General features: G+C 41.2%; 1 protein-coding gene across 3 annotated transcripts in view; it reads right to left on the bottom strand.

The window, feature by feature from the left end:
• The window catches only part of LOC141761508 (ankyrin repeat- and BTB/POZ domain-containing protein 3-A), a 181,804-nt gene that overhangs the window by 5,767 nt on the left and 151,147 nt on the right, over window positions 1–24,890 (bottom strand). For 2 of the 3 annotated variants that reach the window (XM_074624853.1, XM_074624854.1), the window contains exons 4-13: window positions 18,264–18,416; window positions 16,979–17,144; window positions 12,757–12,846; window positions 10,259–10,360; window positions 8,423–8,516; window positions 7,260–7,395; window positions 4,785–5,017; window positions 1,994–2,172; window positions 1,650–1,755; window positions 1–103 (exon numbers count right to left, since the gene is read on the bottom strand). In XM_074624853.1, the coding sequence (XP_074480954.1) occupies window positions 1–103; window positions 1,650–1,755; window positions 1,994–2,172; window positions 4,785–5,017; window positions 7,260–7,395; window positions 8,423–8,516; window positions 10,259–10,360; window positions 12,757–12,846; window positions 16,979–17,144; window positions 18,264–18,416 (1,362 nt within the window). The remainder of the gene's footprint in view (window positions 104–1,649; window positions 1,756–1,993; window positions 2,173–4,784; window positions 5,018–7,259; window positions 7,396–8,422; window positions 8,517–10,258; window positions 10,361–12,756; window positions 12,847–16,978; window positions 17,145–18,263; window positions 18,417–24,890) is intronic. The other variant, XM_074624855.1, reaches the window with a different exon arrangement.

Here is a 24,890-nt window from a genome sequence, read left to right as displayed (position 1 = left end):
CTGGCTGAAGCTGTAAACAGCAACACTTTATGTGCATAAAACGGTTTCCCCTCCACCAGGAACGTGACATCAGACATGTCCTTGTTGTTGAGGAAGTGCGGGTCTGTTGAGAAGAAGATCCGATAAAAAAACAAACAGCCAAATGATGCCTCATTACTCAAACCTCCTAAACCTCACATGCATAACAGCAAACAACAAAAGATTAAGCTAATGTGGTCATTACTGCGACGGTGATTCATCACTCAGCTATCAGAATAGTCCCATTTCATTAGGATCCTACCAGGCAGCCAGCTGGATGTGGTATTTGCTCCTTTGAGCTGTTTCTTAAAGGGAATCCTGATAAATTAATTAGCCGTCAAAGGTTTATAAATCATTAATTCTCTTCGCACAAACCAGTTATAGATGTTTTACTGTAACCCTGCTGTTGATCCAACACTAGGTGGAGCTGCAGCACAGAGACTTCCTCACGCTCTAATTATATGAAAACAATGGAAACATGGAAATGTCTGTGACCTTCTCAACTCTTCCTGGACTTATTTACCCGTCAGCTGCTATATATACACAATACTGACTTCACTCAACTGTACAGTCATTTGTGCAATAATTCAACTGTTCTGTCATCAACACTGCAGTTATACTGAACATTCAAGAAATACTCTTATTTAATTGTTATTCTGGCATTTATATTAAATTAAAAGATCCACTTCTCAGTATTTTGTATTTACTTTTTTACTCTGTGGTTATTCGTTTTATATTATAAATATAAATATTTGTACATATTTCTTATATTCTCATTTCTTATTATGAATTGTATTATTTACTTATATTTCTTTACATATATTGTGTTATATATTGAAGCATTATGTACATCATTTATATGTTACATACTCTTTTATTTCTATTTTCTTAAATTTTTTTATGTTTATACAACTGTAATGCAACAATTCCCCCCCGGGGATCAATAAAGTATTTCTGATTCTGATTTAAAGGAGCATTTGGTATCAGATCAAACTGATAAATCATCACAGTCATGTGAATACAAATACCTGCTTGCAAAACATATCATGATAAAAGTTCAAAGTGAGTTTATAAATGTGTAACGTCTCCCAAAAACATCTCACAACTGACAACAATGCCTGCAGCAGACAAGAGAAAATATTTCAGACATTCGTAAATTAAATTTATTACTATTATTTATTTATTCTAATACCTTCTAGAGCCTTTTTCTCTCTCAAGGAAACTGAATTGATTGCTTTTTAAGACTTGTCTCAACCTGCAGATACCCTGAGGGAAAAAAAAGCTTTTCCTAAAAGCAACAAAAGATTAAAATGCAAATATTGTTGTATTAGTTAGTTAGTCACTTGACACTTTACTTTTACATAGTAGTGTTGTATTCGAGACCGGTCTCAAGACCACTTTTTGAAGGTCTCGGTCTTGTCTCACAATCGATCGCCACCTATAGAGACTTCATGAACTGAAAATCTGAAGTACAAAAGAACTCATCTCTGAGTATTAAGCTTGAGTTGGAGACATATTTCCCCCCCTGCTGCGTAACCCTGCTGTCAGTCCCTCGTCACTCAGCTTCATTTAATGCAGAAAGAACCAGAAAAAGTGGAGGAACAGTCACTATTCTTATCTGGCTCTCTTACCTAAGCGCGAGGTCTGCTTCCTCTTGATCTCCGTCAGCTTGGGGATGGGGAAGGGCCCGTAGCACTGCGTGAAGATGACTGACAGCTGCTGGCTGATCACCTCGTTCTGCAAACACACATCAACACCAGTGAGGACGGAAACTTTACAACCATTAGAGTTTTCTGGTGTTTTCCATGAGCTAAAATGCAAATGTATGATAATATGGTTTTGGAGTGCAGCTAAATATATGCAGATGTCTGAGCGTTAATGTCACAGGACGGTTTGTATTCCCAGCCTTCGTTTGTCTGGTGTTTCTATAACGAGCGTTTTGTTTACATGCACATGAAAAGAAAGCCCCGGTGACCTTGCTGGCTCGGAGGATCTGGAACATGAGCGGCAGGCCGTGCGTGATGAGCTCCTCCGTGTACTCCTCCTCCTGGATGCAGCTGAAGTCTTTGAGCAGGCCCTGGATCAGCGGCCGGCGGTGCTGGATGAAGCAGGTACGCAGGGACTCGAGCCAGGTGTGCAGCGTCCAGGGAACACCTGGGAACACCAGCACAACAACAGTGAATACACGCGTTGTGCACGGCGACGCCGATCTGAGTCAGAGCAGTTTCCAGGGCGACAGAACCGACCATGTTTTCATCACTGGATGGCGTTTGTGTGAGTTGAAGGGCGGTTGCATGGAGAGCGTTGTTGATTAGTGGAGAGTCAGCAAGAATATAAAGACAGCAGTTGAATTGAGTGGTGCAGGAATGAGTCCTAAAACCTGGAAATGAGTTTGCATGTTCGCACTTCTGGTTCCCTCGTCTGGAAGTCAATGGGTTTTTAGTTAGATGCCTGAAATAAGTCTGTTCTATGATATAAAATATGTCAGTAAATACCCCACTCGGAAATTTGGAAGCCTTTACAGGTCTGAAGGTAACTAATAAGTGGCTAAATGAGACTATTAAACGTCATCACGCCGACTTGTCCTCCTTTACAGCCTCGTTGTGTTTACTCACGCTCATGCAACCGTGGTGTAGTTTGTTTAAAGGTCCCATATTATAAAAGTGAGATTTTCATGTTTTTTATTATAAAGCGGGCTTAAGTGCTATATAAATACTGTGAAAGTATCGAAACGCTCAATCCACAGGGAAATACACACAGCCCGTATTCAGAAACTCTGCATTTGAAACAAGCCGTTAGGAAAGTATGTCCATTTGTGATGTCACAAATATACAATATTTAGACCCTTTACACAGATTTAAGCATACACATTCTAAATGTGTCCCAATGTATTCCTGGTTGCAGTGTATGTGAATGTCATCAGCTGACAGGAAGTACACATGGACCCAAGCTGTTGCCTAGCAACGCAATTCTGTTGCAATTCCGTCGAAATGCGCTAAAACGGAGCGTTTCAGGCAGAGGGTAAATACAGGTATATTCAGGCTGACAGTATGAGGAAAATAAAGATTTTTTTTAACATTACAGCATGTAAACATGTTCTAGTAGAAACACAAAATACAAGTATGAACCAGAAAATGAGCATGAATGAGCAGATAATCCCCACAAATGAACACCACTTTATTATTTACTGACGTATCATATGTCGTTGAACAAAACGTTAAAATCTCTTCATCTTGTGTTAACTACAGACCTTATTTCAGGCATGTAACTAAAAACCCATTGACTTCCAGACGAGGGAACCGGAAGTGCTAAAATGCTAACTCATTTCCAGGTTTTAGGACTCATTCCTGTAGCACTCTATAATTAAAGAATATCCTGTTAAAAATGTCTGCAACAATGTGATGAGCATTGGATGATGTATATGTGAGATTAACATAAATAATGACATGACAGTGGAGGTTTTATGCATCAACAGCTCTGCTGAAATGATTAGTTGATTAATGGAGTAGAAGATAAATTTAATGATTCCAGATTCTAAAATTTGAGTATTTGCAGCTTTTCTATGTTTCAGAAAATCATAGATTTGTTATATTTGGGGTTTAGTGTCTTGGTCGGACAAAACAAGCAATTTAAAGATGTCGCTTTGGGCGTTGGGAACTTGTGATGGGCATTTTTTAGGGGAAAAATCGTTACAGCATAGTATCGTGATATTTTGCGTGGCATTATTGTATCGATACACAGACATCAAGTCTCGATCTTTTATTATATAAACTATTAACAATCTGACGGTCGCTATTCTGTCTTTCAGAGGGCTCAGTTTTAGAGTGAAGATACTGGCATCATATGAAACTAGAAAAAACCTATTGTATGTCGGGAAGGAGGGTAAATAACGCTCCAAAATTATGCTACATTTTGGCGAGGAAAAACTGGCATGGCCATTTTCAGAGTGGTCCGTTGACCTCTGACCTCAAGATATGTGAATGAAAACTCTGAGATGAACAGAATGAAAACTGTGTCATATTACATAAAACAGATGTTGACAAACTGCATAAATAGAATTTGTGGTTGAGAAAAGGTAATATATCTTATTGCATTATTCACCATATTGCAAAATATCTAAAATTGCAATAAGATCGTATCGTGACTTAAGTATTTTGATAATATCGTATTGTGGGGCCTCTGGTGATTCCCACCCGTAGTGCAGACCTTCGCAGACTTGCGCAGAGGTCCAAAGGTAACAAAATCAGCTTACCAGCACCTCTAATAAACTTCTAATATCACTCCAGTTCGGAGGTCTTCACACGGGCAAATTTGACATCTATAATTTTAAGGCAACTGAGTAAACTACAGCTGATGAGGATCGTGTGATCCGACCAAAAGGTCCAGAGCAGCTACTAAACGGCACTTGAAGTGAGATTGTTTTGTCGACTGAAATAAAACAGCCAATTAATCTCAATCAAATCCTGATCGACGGCCGCATTACGCCAGATGAACTGGACAACGTTGACGATTGCCACGTGTACAGAATGATCGCTGCTTTTAAATCATCACGTTCACACCTTTGACCCGAGCCGTTATCTCCTCGGATATAAAAAACGCCCTACTTCCTGCGACTGTTTTGATGGTTGGATGAGTGGCGGTGATAGCTGAGAGTGTGTTAACAGGACGGGACAGGACAGGCACAGCATGAGCACATCTCCAGGACAGCTGGAGGCGCCAGAGAGCGATGCATGTGTGCCAGTGAAGCATGTATTAGTAAATCTGACCTAAGCTGCGGATGTCTATGGTGATGTCCACATGGCCGTGCTCTGCGCTATGGTACATGGCCTCTCTCAGGGCCCGCAGTTTGGTCTTTCCTGTTCGCAGCGTCCCTCCGCCGTTGGCCTGCGGCGCCAGCCTCTTCTCCCCGGGATCCGTACTCTCGGCCAGGATCTCCTCCAGGGACAACACGTCACCCTTTTCCTGCTCCGACTGGGACAGGAGCTTCCGAAACACATTCCTACAGGGAGAGAGGGAGGAAATAGAACCCAGACAGAGGTATAAGACACAGTGACAGATTGGTTTATGGTAAAAAAAAAAGGGAATCAAACTGTGAGGAAGGGATGAGGAAACTGCAAAACACCCAGCATGGCCTGGGGTCAAAGAGTAGGAAGAGAAGTCGTGAAGTGGATGATCACAGACCGGAAAATGCTTCTAAATTAAGCATAAACGTACTGCGTTAACTCCACATTAAGCCCATCCAGCTCTGATGGCACTCAGAAGATTCTCATGTACTTGATTAAGCACGATTGCGCGCCGCTCTGTTCTGTAGAGTCAAAATATCTGAAGCTGAAACTGATTATCTCCTCTGAAAAGATGTTTTCAGATTCATTAGCGCTGTTTGCAACATTGCAACGCAGTGTTTCTGCAACAGACTGATGCAGCACGTTATCGTATACAGCGTGATCATCATCATCACAGCCCCGAGGATGCATCACTGCTCCATCTGCTTTAGTGAGGAGGGGCTCGTTAAGGAGGACAAGTCCTACACACGACATCACTTCCTGTTTTTCAGATTGTTTGATCACTGATGACAAGTTGGTGCGAGGCTCGCTGCCGTCACTTTGAAGCTGTGACTTTAAAATGTTGTTTGATCTCCCAACAACCTCCACTCTTTTTGGATTTTTGGCTGTGAGGTTTTGCATTCGAATCAGCGACAAGATCATTAGTGAGGTGATGAGGCCTGACTCACAGTCAGCGTTTCAGCTCATCCCAGAGGAGTTGGACGGGGTTCAGGTCAGGACTCGGGTCAAGTTCCTCAACAGCAAATTCTGATTCTTTATGGACCTGGTTTTGTGCACGGGGGTATTTGTGTTATATGATACTGAAACAGGCAACGTTCTTCCCCAAACTGTTGCCACAAAGTTGGAAACACACTATTGTCTAAAATAGCTTTGCATACGTTCGCTGGGGAGACACCGCAGGTGAATAGGGTAAAAAATTTAACTAATAGATATCACCATGAAACTTCCCCAGCTGATTGCTGACATTAAGGCAATTCTTTTTGTAATAGAAGTTTTCTGAAATTGTATGTTTAAATATGCAAATGAGTCATTGGATTTCATTTTGTTGATATATTTGAGTCCAAGGTTTTTACAGAGGGAATTTGGATATCTCTTTGTATCACAATCAATCAGAAAATACTGTCAACAGCCATAAAAAAAAATCATTTTCCCCATGTTTTTTGGAATAAAATGTTGTATAAATCAGGCTATGAATGATTTATGAACAAACCCCCTCAGTAAAAACCTTCAGAATATAGATAGGAATGAAAGTGGAAAGTTTGGTGTATGTAAGTGCTGCTGAAGTGGAGATTTCTGGCTCAGAGTTTGAGGAAAACCTCATTTTAACAGAAATGCCTTTTCTAAGCCACCAGACTCCATTGACAAAAACCAGCAACTCCTGTGTTCTGTGAGGTAAAATTACTGTTTTCGTCAAACGAGTCTGGTGGCTCTGAAGAGATCATAGATAATAGCTTCAGTTCTCAGTTGGAAAGGGCTGTCTGACGGCAAGATAAAGCAGTGAAGTTATTCTAAATATAGCTTACAGGTGTCTAAAATACTGCCCCCGTCCACAGCAGTACATTGCTTTGCTCCTGTGCTGGTACCCCTGTCTGTTTCTCCAAACTGGGGGCGTGTCGACTGTCATCTACTGTAGGTAATACACTGACTATGGATAAGTACCTCATACAACCCCACTTCAAACACTTCAAAACACCCAAACTATCCCTTTAAATCGCATTTCTGAAAAAAGCGCATAAAAAATGTAAAGTAAAAGTGTATTAAAACACTTCTCCTTGTCTTATACACAAACTTTGTGTTGTATGAGAACTTTTACGCCCCGCCATCATCTCTCAACCAATCCTACTGCAGCTTCAACCTGCTCACGACACACTGCAGCAAGATGATCATACTATAATTGATTGTCTTAATGATGCTGCATTGTGTTGTTGGCTTACCACTCCACGTCCTGTCAGCTCTCACTGCCCTGAATGTTAACAGGCTTTATCTTACTCAGCTGCGGGGAAATGATGTCGAGCCGAAGCCATAAGTGCTGCTGAATAGACTGCAGCAGCTTATCGTCGCCTGCTGTCTGACAGCGACGGAGATATGTGTCTCTCATACTGTATGCTGCAGGATTTAGACCAGGCCCCGGTGGGTAAATGGATCAATACTGTGGTAATGGATACATCGGTGTATTACCTGTGGCCGTGTGCCGCTGCCAGGCTGTATGAGTTCATGTCTCCCAGCGGGGCCGACGAGATGCCGTTTCGACACATCGTCCCGATCATGGGGTCAGCTCCTCGCTCCAACAGCAGACTCACCAGCTCAAAGTTACCTGATCAGGATGACACATGAATGAAGGGTGAATACATTTGAATACTTTGCAACCATCTATGTTGATCAGTGGTGAAATGTAACTAAGTAAATTTACTCAAGTATCATACTTAAGTACAACTTTGGCATATTTGCATTCTTTACTTGAGTATTTCCACTTTATGGGGAAATATTGTACTTTCTATTCCACTACATTTATCTGACAGCTAAAGTTACTAGTTGCTTTTTATTAACATGATATGTTTATATGATATGATGCAGTAATAAGTATACTACTAATCTAACCAGTAGAATACAAGTATCTAAAATTGGCTCCGCATTGACGAACTACAACCTTAAAATGCTCATACATGTAGTGATGAAAACTGAATAATGTACCCACAAGTCTCCCCTTTACAGACACTTTATGATAATCACATGCAGTTTGGGGGCAAGTCATAGTCAAGTCAGCACACTGACACACTGACAGCTGGTGTTGCCTGTTGGGCTGCAGTTTGCCATCTTGTGATTTGAGCATATTTTGTCTGCTAAATGCAGTACCTGTGAGGGCTTCTGGACAATATCTGTTGTTGTTTTGTGTTGTTAAATGATTTCTAATAATACATATATAAATACATTTGCATAAAGCAAGCATATTTGCCCACTCCCATGTTGATAAGAGTATTAAATACTTGACAAATCTCCCTTTAAGGTGCATTTTACAGATAAAAAATGTGTCATTAATCACAATTAACTATGGACAATCACATTAAATGTATTAATCATTTGACAACCCTAGTGGCTGCACAACTACCGAGCAACACAACCATGAGGAGCAGTATTTATAATATTCACTGCATTTCAGATAGTAATTGGGAGTGATGAATTAATTAGATGATTAAAGCGGAGTGAGAATGCCTTCTGGTGAGCTTAGAGTCAAACGTGTCATGACTAATATCCCTTATACGCCGCATCATGAATATAAATACTTGGGTCAGATATAAGCGTCTGGAATCTGAAATCTTTTGCTGCTGCTTGTGTGTGATTACCTGCAGCGGAGGCCAGCTGGAGCGGCGTCTCCGTGTAGTTCTCCGCCCCATCCTGCAGGGCGCCCTCCACATTCGCTCTGTTATCCAGCAGCAACTGTGGCAGGGAGGGATGGAGGAGAGGGAGGGATGGAGGAGAGGGAGGGAGGGGAAACAAACCAGGAAGGGAGAGCAGGGAGGGAGAAAACAGGCGAGGGGGAGACGGTGTGTTACACTCAGACTTGGCAACAAGGGAAGCCTCAACTGTTGGAAACCACCTCACTTAGAGATGGTCCTCTAGCTCTGGACACTAAACACACTGCTGTCACCTCCTCATTAGCTTCTCATTGTTGTTGTGAGCTGAGGAATTCTTTCTCTGTCCCTGATTGCGGCGGTTGCAGATGAATAATTGAGAAAATCCTGAGGGCGACGCTGTTCATCAGCCAGTGTCAGCTCATACAATAACTACTGCAACAGCATTTATTATGTATTAAAAAGATGAAGAAAACAGTGAAATTCGGCCTCCCCGAGGCTGTGTATCAGGCTGGCTGAGCTCTGCTCTGTTTAGTTTGCCTCCGGAGGTTTATCCCTGCTGCTAGCTGGCGGACCAATCCAGAGACTTAACCAGCGGGCTGGCTGGTGACTCATCTACACATCTCTTAAAGGGTAACCTTGGTATTCTTCAACCTGGACCCTATTTTCTCATGTTTTTGTGTCTAAGTGACGAATGGGGACAACAATTTTGAAATTTGTCCAGTATTGAGGGAGAACGCTGCAGACGCCAGCTGCTAAACGGGCTGTAATGTAATCGCTCGGGGCAACCTGGTACCGTCAGTTTACATCCACTAAAAGTGTTTATTACACAGCTTTGTTGAATACCTGATACTTGATTCTGATCGATCACGGCGTTCTATGGTCTGTTATTTCTTTACAGCAGACCGTTGCTATGTATAACAGACCGTTGCTATGAACACAGTTCTGATGTAGGACTCCTTATTTCACAATAATGCCCGGCTCGCTGTACATTTTCCCTAACTTGTTTTTGCCACTGACAGGCTCAGATTATTATAAGTCTCTGACAACATTATGGAAATGACCCTACAGATAAATAATATGTTCTTCTTAACCTTTCGCTTCCTGTTTGTCATTGTGTCATGTGACTTGTGGCCCTGAAGACAACGGTGGAAACGTGAGTGAGAGTTGGAGAGAGGAGTGTCGGTGTTGTCAGAGTTTGTTGTGTTGGAGAACAGAAAGCATAGCTTAGTGTTATCTAAAAGATTTTCAATGTCATGGCTGAATATGTAGATGATTTCGACAATGTGGATGCAACGTGAGGTTTCAGAATGACACTTCTCAGAGCGAACAAACAGACCGGATCAAGCGAAAGTTAAGAAAAAGGTTTCATTTCTCCTTAGGGCTCGTTCCATAATGTTGTCAGACACTTATAATAACAATCTGAGCATGTCAGTGATAAAAACAAGAACTTTTAGTGGACGTAAAATGACAGTGAGGCGATCATCACAGCCCGTTTAGCGTCTGCCGTCTGCAGCGTTCTCCCGCAATACTGGACCAATTTAAAAATTGTTGTCCCCGTTAGTCACTTAGACCAAAAACATGGGGAAATAGGGTCTAAGTTGAAAAATACCAAAGCCACCCTTTAAGAGCATACATTATTAAAAAACACTTTGCCTTGACCAAGTCCTCTCTACATAATTACTGCACAGATAGGAGGAGAAATAAAAACGACATATTGCATTATTATTGTTGTTATTATGCACCATTATAATAATCATCATCATTATATCCCGGTGCAAAGGCGAGGGCCACAGGTTAATGGTTACAGGTCATAAACGTCACTACCTGCACGACAGGGACGTGTCCGTGTAACACGGCGAAAGTGAGTGGCGTCCCATGGCGCGTTTCAGGATAAACTGAGGGGTGCTTGTTTACTGTGCTTGGCACCTGGGAAGTCATAGGTGAGGTTCAGGGAGAGAGATATATACAGCCATTAACATTCACAGCTCAGGACGGGAGATAGGAGGAGGAGGAGGAGGAAGGGGAGAAGCAGTATGCAGGAGGAGAAGAAGTGTAAGCAAAGGAGGGCAGGATGGCAGAGGGAGATTTTCCTCTTGAGTTTCATAGAAAATCTGTTATTTGTCATGTCAATCCTCATCGTTAGAGTGTGTTTGTCTGGGCATGGCTCTCTGTCTGACCACACACTGCACTACTATCTGCCTCGCTCCGTCTTTACACGGAGTTTCATTTCAAAGAGGAATGAAAACCAGAGAGAAAACACAACGTTGGCAAAGACTACAAACACAGTCAGAGACGGCTGGTAATGACTCATGAACAAAGCAGCGTCAGAGTAAAATTAAACAGCCCCGATGTTGTTCTGTGATTTCTAAAGTGGCTTTATCACAGACTAAATTACAGAAATGATTTCTAAATGTCGCCTGGAGGAGGTGGAAGCCTCTTCTTCAACAGACGTCTAATGTAATGTCACATTTCATTTAAGCTACGACGCTAAACAACACTGGGACTGTTAGTGGTTTGTGCTCACACTGATGAATTATTAATTACTTTATAATAAAAGGCTGTTTCAGCAGAAACGGAGACGTAATACATCCGAATATCATGATGACTCTGGAGAAGTGTTTGAACAAACATCATTTGCTTTCACTTTACTTAAAGGCTCAGTTCACCCAAATTACAATCGTGCAGACATGTTTTCTCACTCGCCCCGCGGCGTATTTAGCCATGCAGACTGCAACTAAAGATTATTTTCATTGTCTAATAATCTGTTGATTATTTTCTGGATTAATAAATTAGTTGTTTGGTCTATAAAATGTCAGAAAATTCAGTTTACTGTCATAGAGGTATGAATATTCACATTTAAGAAGCTGCAATCAGAAAATTTGGATTTTTTTTTCTGAAAAAGTTACTCAAAAGGATCAATCAATCATCAAAATAGTTGGCGGTTAATTTAATAGTTGACAACTAATCAATTAATCGTTGCAGCTCTACTATGTTGAGGTTTTGAGATTTCTGTCGCCACCTCAATACAGTCCGAAGGAAACAGTCCCCATAAAACCGGTTGACAGTAAAATTTGGGGATTATGTAGGTCAGTTGTTTCCAACCTTTTTCACTTGTGACCATAGACCGTATATATAGATGGACGACGCGTCTCAACTTCCTCCCACTGAACAAAAGTGAAGCCAAAATATCCCGGATCTCACCATCTTGAGATTTTGACGTCATTTGGAGCCAGGGCTGAGCGGTAGTGATCGGGCGGTGGAGCCTTATACTTACTTCACTTGCATTCAAACGCATGAGTATTGTAGAGATGCCACCACATCAATGGCGATCTATACGTTCGGTATAACCCCAGATTTCCGTGTTGATAAAGTATCTCATAATCTCTGCATGGCCAGACTCCATTAGAAAATATGATAAAATATGTTTCTCAATATAAAAGGAAAAACTAGGACCGCACACCAATTTGACTTTTTAATCTTGCCAATATTGTGCGGCAATATCCTTTTATATTATCTACATTAGGGATCTAGCTCCCTGTCGTCAAGGTCTTATCGTGAGTTGAGCGCGCTGTGTCTTGATTTTTATGGAAATATATTTATTGTAGTTTGGGTGAACTGATCCTTTTAGATGATTTATACAGGTAGCACTTTGCTTTAGAGTCAACACATCTGCACTGAACACAGCCACTAAACCAATGGAGCAATCACAAAAATCGACAATGAGGTCGCTATGGTGGAGGAGAGTCCATGAAGCATTTCTATTCCTGATTATTATTATTATTAGACATAAAGATTAAAGCAGACACACACAGGACAAACTGCAGAGACAAATAATAAAGCTTCACTGTTACTTTTACTGCTCTTAGTTTAACACAATGCAATGAAGTTCATGCTTCTTGTTCACTCTGTGGTAGCGAGTTACACTAAGTGCACACACTTGTACTACAGTACTGCATTATTAATGCGGTACAAAGCAAACTGCTGCTGAATGTCTCCAGTGGAAGATGTAATGAAGTAAGTGGCTGCACTGAGGGACTATTGCTGGATTATTATTCTATATCATTGTTACTGTGCCAGTGATCCCCTTTTATGTCTCATCATCAGTGCACTTGATGTAATAAGCTGCCAGGAGGACGGAGAGCATGCCGACAGCAGGTGAGACAGTGAAGACAGAGAGGACGGAAGGGGAGAGGAGGAAGAGCAACACAAAGTGGGTTCATCGTTTTCACACAACAAATGTAAATGAACATTTTGGACAAAAAAAAACTAAAAATGTTTTGAATCAATGTGGACATTTTTGAAGGTGTCTGGTGAACACTGACCTCGCTGTTGATGTCGGCTCCGGCGTCCAGCAGCATCTGAACCATGGCCTCATCGCCGCGCACGCATGCGTACATGAGAGGGGTCATTCCCTGTGGGAGGAGAGCGGAGGAAGGTCACAGAGGTCAGGATGGATTATTCATTTCTACCCTGTACTCCTGTAGAGAGGGAAGGTGATGAACTGTGTTTCCTTCAGGAGATTTTATTCTTTCTCTAAACTTTAATCAGCAGCTCTTTGGATTTAAACAGCACACTAGAGCCATAACATCATTGATTATGAATGCCAATACTTGTACTGCTTGCGTGTTACCATTTTATACTCCAATTGATGTATTTGTACTTTTAACTCCACTACATTTATCTGGAACTTATAGTTACTAGTTACCTTATATGATGCATTGTTATAGATGAAAATAAAATAGGAAAATAATTACTTTCTCTCATTGAACGCACATAAGGTATGGATCTTTTAATGAGGGCTGCACAACATGAGGAAATTATGTGATAGCGTTGTTGAATATCGGATAAAAACACGGACAACTCCCAGACCGGACAACGCCGTAGTAGCGACCTGTCAATCACAAGGTAGCCACGCCATAAAGCATCCCCTGCTTTATGGTCTATTTGACTCTAAATGGGACCATCATTTACTAAATGTAAATCATGCTGTATTGAAGAAGACTTGAAACTAGTGATTGAGACCATAAACTCATGTTTACAATGTTTATTGAGGTAATAAATCAAGAGAGAAGTAGGCTCATTTTCTCACAGACTTCTAAACAATCAGACTTCTTTTTGCAACCAGAGGAGTCGCCCTCTGCTGGCTGTTAGAAAGAATGCAGGTTTAGGGTACTTCAGCATTGGCTTCACTTTTCAGACCCGGAGGTTGCCCACTGGCTACAACTTAAAGAATTGGGAAAACTTGGTGCGTTCGATCATCTCTTTGTACAACTATACTTCGATAAACAACAAACTAAACTGCAAATAAAGACTCACGAAAAGTGATTCTGCGTACGATCATTCCTACCTCCCTGTGTATTAATAGCAAAAGGACAAAGGTAAAGTTGGAACTTTACCATTACAGTCATTTCTCTTAACTATACCCTGAAAAATGTGCATAACAGTGCCAACAGCGAAGCCCTTAAGAGACCGTTAGCCGTTTCTATAAGGAGCTCACCAACAGCTGTGCTCGTTAGTTGTTTCTATAGGAAAAACCATTTAGTCTTTCTTTAGGTAATAGTCTTTAAATCACCATTTAATCATAAAGAACCTCTGGTGCCATATGTGCATGCTCCCTGCTGGCTACTTATCGGCCCCATGACTAAAGATTGCACTAAAATATCCTCCGTATTCATATGTACATATAACTCAGTGCCCACTTCCTCCTCGTCATTGCGAGCAGTTTCTTGGAGGGTCTAATTTTCAGACATAATCATAACTGCCTCAAAATGACCGCATCTTTCCAGCGAGGGCGACAGCATAGGTGGGCTGTGAAACTCCTAACATCACATCTTATATCTCTACATGCCACCGAATGCACGGAGCGCTCTCTTGAGCCTGACACGCCCACGCACATTATGCTCCGAGCCGCAGGGTGAAGCCTCCTCTAAGTGTTCTTGCGGAGGGAAAAATAACAAGAGAACTTTACCCATTTATCAGGCGATCTCGCCTAAAACAAAGTACACTTTAAAGTGGACGAGCTTCCATAAAACAGCCTTCAATCATATGTCCGATCTGGGCCAAACACGGGCCTTTTACGACCCGCTCACAACACACCAGAGCTCTTTATGGTGAAGACTGACGTCCCTTCGTGGTGATTCATTCTTAAATATTTCCTGGACACCCATCTACTTAATCAGCACACAGCTGAAGGGCGATAGACGGCGGACCCCGGTGATCATCGTGATGAGTTCAAATGCCTCTCAGCCTTGATGGCAGACCGCAGCTTTTACTTTATTGCTCCTGTGACGCTGTCTGGTCCCCTGCACCATTTAGCTGCTTTTACAAGTGAATGAAAAGCCTGCATGTCACCGCGGCTGGTTATTTATGTGAGGAGTGAGGCGGAAAAGTGTCAATTTGTACATTTTGTTATACGCATAAGGACCTGTAAATACTGAGAACTATTTCTGCTCAGTTCCAGTCAAATAATGTGACTGAATGTGATACGAATCAACCTGCCAGGAGCTTTGGATATCATTAGAGCTGCAACGATTAATCGATTAATCAATTAATTGTCAACTATTAAATGAATCGCCGCTTAAATGTAAATTAATTATGTAAATTATGTTAACGTCATCTTGGGCTTTAGGAAACACTGATCAACATCTTTTCACCATTTTCTGACATTTTATAAAACAAACAACTAATCGATTAATCGAGAACATAATCAACAGATTAATCAACGATGAAAATAATTGTTAGTTGCAGCCCTAGATATAATGAAACCTGTATGTATTTTAAAATTTAGCTTTATGTTTGAAACAAAAATGGAAAAAAGAGGCTTCGTACAAACATAACATCTTAGTGAAGAGCTTCTGAGCTGAACTCAACCAGACAGATCAGATTAGCTTCCACTTAGCAGCGCAAGGAGTACCTAATATTTTCATTGACTGGGGAAGAAAGAGAATCCTATATGACATCAACTCTTGGATGCAGTAAGAGTGAGATATCGACCCGGCGGTCAAACTAAACCCATCAGAGCTCAGTCCAGGAAAAGAGTTGCAGTATCAGGTACAAATGGACCATTACATCATTCCTGTCTTCTGCAGTTTTTTGGTGTATAATACACAGCTACTATCAGTTTATTTCACAAAAATATCAGTATTCATTCATATCCGTCTTCGGATTCATACTGCAAGTCGTTAGTGGTTGTTCTTTTTAGCAACTGCTTTAATATAAATTGATTAATCTTGAGTCATTTTTCATGTTAAATTGCCAAACGCTGATTACTCGCAGCATCTTAATTGGGAGGATTTGCTGCTTTTATTGTCTTACGTGGTAATAAACGGATTATCTTTGGGTTTTGGAGTGTTGGACGGGCAAAACAAGCAATTGTTGACTTCCTCTTGGGCTTTAGAAAAGCGGTTAATTGATTAGTAGGAAAATAATCTGCAGATTAATTGATAATCATTAGTTGGAGCCAGCCACTTGGCCTTTGGTGTTGTCAATGATTTGAGGGTTTGAAGGCCAAATGCCAGGCTTTCAAATAAAACAATGATTTTTAGTCCAAGGAAAGGATGATTTTCTTTTTCATACAAAGTAGCCTATAACTGTCAGTGAAATATATAAATAATAGGGCTGTCAATCGGTTGAAATAGTTAATCGTGATTAATCACACATTTTTTATCTGTTCAAAATGTACCTTAAAGGGAGATTTGTCAAGTATTTAATACTCTTATCAACATGGGAGTGGACAAATATGCTGCTTTATGTAAACGTATGTATATATGTATTACTGGAAATCAATAAACAACACAAAACAATGTCAGATGTTGTCCAGAAACCCTCACAGGTACTGCATTTAGAATAAAAATATGCTCAAATCATAACATGGCAAACTGCAGCCCAACAGGCAACAACAGCTGTCAGTGTTTCAGTGTGTTGACTTGACTATGACTTGCCCCCAAACTGCATGTGATTATCATAAAGTGGGCATGTCTGTAAAGGGGAGACTTGTGGGTACCCATAGAACCCATTTTCATTCACATATCTTGAGGTCAGAGGTCAAGGGTCCCCTGGTCATGCCAGTTTTTCCTAACGTATGTTTGGAGCGTTATTTAGCCTCCTTCGCAACAGGCTAGTATGACATGGTTGGTACCGATGGATTCATTAGGTTTTCTAGTTTCATATGATGAAGTATCTTCACTCTAGCTTTAAAACTGAGCCCGCTCCAGTCTGATTGATTGCGTTAATGCGTTAAAGAAAATAGTTTGAGCATTAAAACGAATTTGTGTAACTTTGACAGCACTATCAGACACAAAGAAACCAACATTTTCTTCTAAATATTGTGAATTTTTAAATCATGGCATAAGAATTTAGCACATTGCATGACTAATACGGAGCAGCCTGTGCTCAGCATGTGTGTGTGAACAGGGAAGGACTGCCAGGTTATGCTTGTTAGAAACTCATTGTGTTTAACTCTCCACTAGTCCTGTGTAGGTGTTACTGCTCTATATACATGTATGTAGGAGTGTGTGTGTGTGTGTGTGTGTGTGTGTGTGTTACCTGTTCGCTCATGCTGTTGATGCCATCAGGCCCCAGCAGGTTCACGGCCTGCTTAACCAGATCCGTCCGTCCACAGTTGAGCATCCTGAAGCCCAGATCCTGCAGGAACTTGGCCTCCGTGGAGGCGGCGTCCAGCTTCCTGGTGGCACAGAAACAATCCTCCGCTCTGCAGGTGGAAACAGCAGATCCATTCCTGTGATTAAGTGGGAGCTTATCTCAGAAATGGATTTTGAGATCTGTGGATACACATCTCCACTGCACACCCATTTTATGAAATTAACTGTGACTTTATGAGTTTATTTCAAGTATTGAGCTGTTTTGCGTTCAAAGTCAATTCACTGCATTTCGTCTGCTTCTCTACTTTCTTCCTCTCCTAAAGTAGCTTTTCTCCAGGTAAGGCTTTTGCTCTGACTCATTATTACTCCTTCATGTCTCCCGTAAAGCCTCTTAATCCAAGCTGTGAGCAGCTGTCACAGCCGCCGTCTCCGCGAGGTCACACAGGAGCCGTTTGATGATGTTTGTCAAGTGTTACGTGACAATTTGAGCTGACATATGTAAAGAGATGTTAATTGGCAATTCACACCTCTCAGTGTTTCATTTATTGTTTCTCTGCAAGTATTGGGGATGTGATGCGACTCTTAACCCGCTGACACCGACACAACGTCGCTGACTGAGCTGCCATGTGACAAATAGTGTGCACGGCTACGTGACTGCTGAGGTGTGTTTGTGAAGGAGGGAGGGGGAAAGGCTGCAGTGAGACAGAAACATGCAGAGAGAAGATTTATCCCCGAGTCACGAAGCCAGACAACCCGTCACATACTGACGCTTGGTCAGGACCCTTTGGCGTCACTTTCTGACGCACCGGCTAACCCAACGGGTCAAACTATGACGCTCCACTACGGTCGCAGTAAACTCGTGGTTAACGTTGTGAATTCGAACAAACACTCTTAGTTAGATTAAGATCGTAGTTGGGGTTAAAATTACTAAAGTTTGTGAAGTGAAAGTGAAACTTTGTGAACATAAAGACATCAACATGTCTGTTTCACTGGGGACACGAACAGCAGTCTCCTGGGTAAAAGCCCTGTTTGTTTTTAATTCTAATGAATGAATGAATAAATAAATAAAATAATTTGTTCAAGTGCTACAGAGGGCTTTATAGATTTATAGATACACACTATTACTATGACTTTTTGGGGTGTATTGAGGATTTGTGGATCTTTTTATGGTCTGAGTTAAGCTACTGGTTTACAGGCAAAAGTAATAATAATATAAGTAATATTCTTACTTTATTTGTCGGGGTTCACAGTCCACCCCGGGCAGAAGCAGCCTGGCGGCCTGCCTCACGTCATCGCTGTCAACAGAGAAGCTCCGTCGATGCTCGGTGTGGGCGACCGCCACCCGGATCCACTCCATCAGCGGAGGCAGGACCAGGAACGGCCTGCAGGGGGAAACAAAGGCTTGTTTTAATCAAACAAAATGTGAAAATCCAACACGCTCTCACTCCCAACTCGTCACATACGGACACTTGGTCAGGACCCCCTGGCGGCACTTTTTTAATTCACTGGTAGTCTGCAGAAATTCAAACAAAATGACTTGGTTAGGTTTAGGAAAAGATCCTGGTTTGGGTTAAAATAATCTCTATAAAGAGATTCTGGATTCACATGTAGAATCTGGAGGCAACAGGACAAGATTTTGGTACCGGAAGCGTTCTGGTTTCTGTTTGTAGCCTGAGTAGTATTGACCAATCATGTTCGAGCAGGCTTTGGTTGAATGCGGGTAAACAGTCTGTGTGGAGAGCAGAAGAGGCGGAACGCATCGGCCCAAATGCAATCTGGGAACCCACCGGCTATCGTCTGATGATGATTTAGCTTTTTATTTGTTGAAAATGAGCTTGTAAACTTGCTACTTGTGAAACAATCCGGTCGTACACGTCGTCTCTCAACTCCAGTCTCGTATCTCCAGTTGCTTATCGGACAGTAAACAATGGATTTATGGATTTATCAGATTTTATATTTATATATATAGGCTAATAATTCTCTAATTTTTATTATTCTTAATGGTCTCTGTTTTTTATTTCACTTCTATATTTAGTATATATTGTTTTATTTTGTTATTGTCTATATCCCCGTGTTTAAATGCTGAAAGCTTATTATTTTTGTCAGTTTCTTACCATGACTGACGGGATCCCACATCAACACACTATTTCCTACCAAAGTTTTGGGTGGATTCACATGAGATATTTCAGTTTTTCTTTTCTCTCTTTTCTCTGGTTTGAAGTGGGTGGAGCTCCGTTGGGAAAAAGGCGACATCCCAGTCGTGATTTAACAACATTTGAATCAGAATCTGATGACAGTTGGTGGGTTGTTTCGTCACTGTCAATCAAATCTGATCAAACCACACCTACACAGTCCCGAAGAAGAAGATTAGCTCAGTTTTTGAGTGTCAAGACTCTTTATGAGTAATATTTTTTAACTATTTTACCTATTAAATTTAGCATTGTGCAAACAGGAGGTCATTATAAAACATGAAAACATTTTCTATATTAAACACAAAAATATGAAATGATGTAAAATATGAAGAATGTTCAAATATAATAAAAAGCTAAAAACATCATATGCACAAAAACAGATCTAGAGAAGGCTACAAAAGAGGAAAAAATGTCCACTTAGTTACATTTATAAAGAGTTAAAGGCCATATTAATATATAGTATCATTATTAATGTGACCTTTGTATGCCAAACTTAATAAAGAATCACTGAATCCTTTAAAAACACACTGCTGCTCTGTTCACCTTTCAAATAAAATCACTTAATAGAGACTCTGGTCCAACCTTGATAGCACACAAACTCTCTAATTAAAGATGCCCTCAGAGATAACTGAACAGGCAGCTACGCCAAATCAATATTCATAATTAATAACTGAGATAGTCCAGAACAGAAAGAGATCTCGATGCTGCAACCTCCCTAAACTCCGTTATTACCTTCTTTAATCAAAATCAGTAATGGGTCCTCCCTGGCTGACATGTTCATATTTCATCATTTATTTCCAGCACTAATATAGTCTCTAATCCCATAACCTGTAAATCACCTAATCCTTCTCTCTCATAAACACTCTTATATTGTTCTGTCTGTTATTTATCTTTTCTCCCCTCTCACAGGGAAACAGCAGCTAAATTCAGGTCAGTCATTCATCAGACATTTAACCCGTTTACATCACTTTAAAAGCAGAATGAGCTGGTGTGCTTTACAAAGAAGATTTAGATAAGAAACATTTGGACCTAATATAAAAATGTGCATGTATTGACCTGACCGACTTTACTGTCTTTCAGAGGCTGTAGCAGGTTCAGTTTTAGAGCTAGAGAGAAGCTACTGATATCATATGAAACTAGAAAACCTGAGGGATGATACCATGTCATGCTATCTTGTCGGAAAGGACGCTAAATAAGGCTAAATTTAAAATTTGCCCCAAGATATGTGAATGAAAATGGGTTCTATGGATACCCACAAGTCTACCGTTTACAGACCTGCCTACTTTATGTTAATCACATGCAGTTTTTTGCTATGCAGTATAAATGTGTTATTTTCGCCTATTCTAAAAATTATGTATTTGAATATTTCTGCATACTGGGCTCCCTAAACAGTCTTGATTTACATAAATTGGGTATCACTGTAAAGCTGAGACTCGTGTGGATCCAATGAGCCCAACTGTATTCATGTGTGATGATGGTAATCCCCATAGTAGCCGTTTCATTGTAGTGAAACTTGACCTCACTGTATAAAATGACCTGTGGTGAGCCCTAGGATAATCACAGCCTCATGAAACTTTACAGCCACAAACTAGAGACCTAGAGCATTCAGAGGATGGATGGCTTTCCTAGTTAGATTAGACAATAAGGGGGTTTCTGAGCAGTTAACACAACAGAAGTGCTCGCCATCCAATCGCCGAAAAATGCAATTCTTGCTGAAATCTCCAAATGTCAAAAAGTTTTTGATACCAAATCACAGCATGGCTTTTTCTATGGTGTTCCTCAAGGTCTTGGTGTCTTAATGTGGTATTTTGGAGGGATTATTGAACATTTTTACCAATTCTCGAGTAGTAAATATTATCGAAGAGACATTTCGAAAAGAATTCCTTCTTCGTCATTCAGTTTTGTCAACTTATACAGTATGATACGTGCTCTTTGCCTCCACTCAACAAGCTTTAAATCAAGCAGTAAGATGATTTCTATCTCTGAGAAATGTGTCTGTGTTTGTTTATAGCCTTACGTTAGCTTTTTGCTTGACTTTACGATTGCATTCACACTTCAAAAATCATGGAAGTGTGAGGATTATCTTGCTGAACAGAACGTGTAAGCATCATAAACGTGTGTTTTGCCACAGTTTCTGTCAGGGCGATGCTAACTTCCTAGTTGGCCTTCAAAAACACGCCACCCCTGCAGCACTCTATAGATCTAAATTATTGTTCTGAGTCCATCTGTTGGCAGTATGCCTTCAGTAAATCCGTCTCATTCATAATAATCATCCTCTCAGGCTCATAAAAACGTCCCTTCTCTCTACTCTGTGTAAGTGAACTAATGACAAACAGGACAGCCTTGGCATATATGGTTTATAAGGGCTTTTTACAGTCACTGGCCCCTCAAAGCCCTTTCACTAGCTTCTCATTAAGCACATATTACGCTTGATTTTTCTCCCCATTTGCCATCATGACTATGTCCTTTTTATGAACTCAACTAGTCAGGACCCTTTAAGCAACAAATGTACTTACTCTACAAGAAACATGAATTATGGCAGAGCTAGGAATAATTCTGACTCACCAGATCTCAGTTTAGATGATAATAAGACCATGAAGCAGCCTCAGATGCGCATTAGAAACCCTTAAAACCTTAAATCAAACGGGCTAATTTCATGTTATAGTCAGTTAAATTATATTATGAATCCATCAGTGAAGGTCCCTGGAGAGCTTTTATTCCCTCATGACCCTCTGGCAACTGTAATTTCTCCAAAAAAATGATACTAATAGAAGCAAGTACCCGACTGAGAGAAACCATTTGGGACTGTTGTGTTTACCATGGATGCAGCTGCCTGGTCCGTCTGTAATTTAGCACATGTTTAATCAAGGCAGCAGCTTTTAGATATTGACACGCTGTGTTCGACTGGTCTATATTTTTGTGTGAGTCAGTTTCTCATTCCACAACCAGAGCTATCCTTGTCTTTACACCTACAGTCTGCCAGGAATCTGAACTCTGGCGAGGGTTTTTATAAAAGCAAGGTCTCTCCGCTGCTGTTTAGCAGTTGGCTGACTAATGTGACAATTCAGACCTCCTCCCTTTTCTCAGAGCTGATGTTTGCTTCCCCCCTGAAAGACATATCTACCGTTCTGGGTTTGCAAAAGAGGGAGGCCCAGTCTGGAATGAAAACAGTGAGGGTAATGTTATCCATCGATACAGACAGCAGGCCTGCAGCGACAACCAGCAACAGCCAGATCTGCCAGGGTAAAAATTCCTCCTTGGAAGCAAACGTCTGAGCCAAAAATACTGAATACATCATGAACCACACACTGCTGCAGCTCTGTTACTACTTTAAATTCCTCTGGATTCTTCACCTTTCTTACAAACGTCAAAAATTGGAGCAATTTACTTCTTCTAATTCAACATCCATGAAGAACTTTGTGCTTTTACAAAACAATTTTGAGCTCTTGTAAACAAATTAATCAGAAACACATCGGATGTATAGATATGAATGGTGATGACACAGACGAATCGGGTCGGTTGCCCGCTCGCACTGAGGACAGTCTGCCCCGGTTGACAGTCACGCCAGGAGAGAGGGCGGTGCGAGCTCTAACTTCACAGCCCCGGGAAGCGGCGAGGAATGGGCGAGGGTGCTGCGAAGCTAACGGACTGAGCCACGAGCCACCTTCAAGCCAGGCCTTTCCGAGCCAAGAGCCACATATTCGGTTCATTATGAAACTGTGGCGGACCACATTTGACTGTTAATGAGGCCGAAATCATCATAGAAACTCATACCAATGGATTTTACTGATTGCAAGATCGTCTATATGAAGAGGAAAAAGAACAAATAGTCAAATCTTCTTATTGAACAGCCAAATCTGAGTCAAATTTAAAGAATCTGATTCGGGTACAGCTATTCTCTTCAATAATTTTTCACATTAAAGGAGCAAAGTGTAGGATTTGGAGGCATCTAGCGGTGAGGTTGCATATTGCAACCAACTTAAACTTCTCCCGTGTGTCAAGCGTGTTTGGAGAACCAAAATGCAAATAGCTCTCTCTAGAGCCAGTGTTTGGTTTGTCCAACCTGGGCTACTGTAGAAACATGGAGGACTCCGTTCCCTATGTATGTATTCTGCCCCCCTAATTGTTACACACTGGTCCTTTAAAATAGGTTCATCTGAAGCTTCACAAAACAACCCTTTGTTTATTATATCATCTCATTAAATCATACTCTCCCTCCCTCTCATCCCGCGGTGTTATCCAGGCCCGTTCTACTCGTCTTCAACCTTTCAGCAGAATGCTAAATAGAGCATTTTTATCTCCGGGGACCTGAGAGCCTGCTGACATGTCACTCCGCCTGACATTCCTGATGCTCCCCAGGGTCGTCAGGATGGAGTTTTATCTCCTCGCAGCGGAGGGAAAATGTTGGGGAATCTGTCCATCCGTCCATCCGAGTGAAGTCCCTCTGGTTCCCATCAATCTGATCAATGCCTGGGGAGGTGTCAGCGCTGACCAGCCCACGCAGCATCTTACACCGGGATCGCTTGTGGAGGCGAAAAAACTTGTGCAAGAAAGTACAGTAGGAATGTCTGCACTAACCTTTTAGACCAGTAGAAATGATTCTAGCTCTGGTGTGAGACAAACTGAGAGAGGCAGTATGGGTGAGGTGATATATGTGTCTACCTATCGAGACGGAGAGCTTTTAAAGAGTGTAATGTGTGCCAGAAATGTGGGTGATGGACATTTAGGGAGATTGGATTTTAACGTACACACACATTTTTCAGAGATAGAAATCATGTTACAGCTTGATTTAAAGCTTGATGAGCGAGGGCAAGGACCACATATCATACTGTATATGTTATCTAATTGACAAACTGAATGACGGAGAAGGAATTATTTTCAAAATGGCTGGGGGTTAGTTCAGGTAATCCTCGACAACTGGTAGAGTACGGTAATATTGTGTCATATTTACCAGGTATTTGTGTTTAGGTGATCACAGTTACTGGTGAATCTTGTAAATCAGGTAAATCGCTTGAACTAGACCACTTCAGTGTCAATAATGGTCTCCAGATGTGCTGTAAAAGCCAGTGATTGCTGTCCAGTGGGCAACCTCTGGGTCTGAAAAGTGAAGCCAATGCTGAAGTGTCTTAAACTTGCATTATTTCTAATATCCAGCAGTGGGCGACTCCTCTGGTTGCAAAAAGAAGTCAGATTGTATAGAAGTCTATGAGAAAATGAGCCTACTTCTCACTTGATTTATTACCTCAGTAAACATTGTAAACATGAGTTTATGGTCTCAATCATAGTTTCAAGTCTTCTTCAATACAGCATGATGTTCATTTAGTAAATTATGGTCCCATTTAGAGTCAAATAGACCATAAAGCAGGGGATGCTTTAGGGCGTGGCTACCTTGTGATTGACAGGTCGCTTGTCCGTGTTTTCGTCTTATAACTTTAACCCTTAATTATAACCCTTTTGGTCGCCTAAAAATATCTTATTCAGCGTTCAGTTGACCTTAACTCCACCCTCTTCTTCTGGTTGCAAAATAACAACATGGCAATGGCCAAAAACCAAGGTGGCGACGGCCAAAATGTCGAACTCCAGGCATCAAAACGGCCACAAACCAATGGGTGACGTCAAGGTGACTACGTCCACTTCTTATATACAGTCGATGGTTTTACGTTA

This window comes from Sebastes fasciatus, chromosome 23, assembly GCF_043250625.1.
Source record: "Sebastes fasciatus isolate fSebFas1 chromosome 23, fSebFas1.pri, whole genome shotgun sequence".
Classification (NCBI taxonomy): Eukaryota; Metazoa; Chordata; class Actinopteri; order Perciformes; family Sebastidae; genus Sebastes; species Sebastes fasciatus.
The sequence above is the reverse complement of the archived record's forward strand: the minus strand, read 5'-3'. Positions and strand labels throughout refer to the sequence as shown.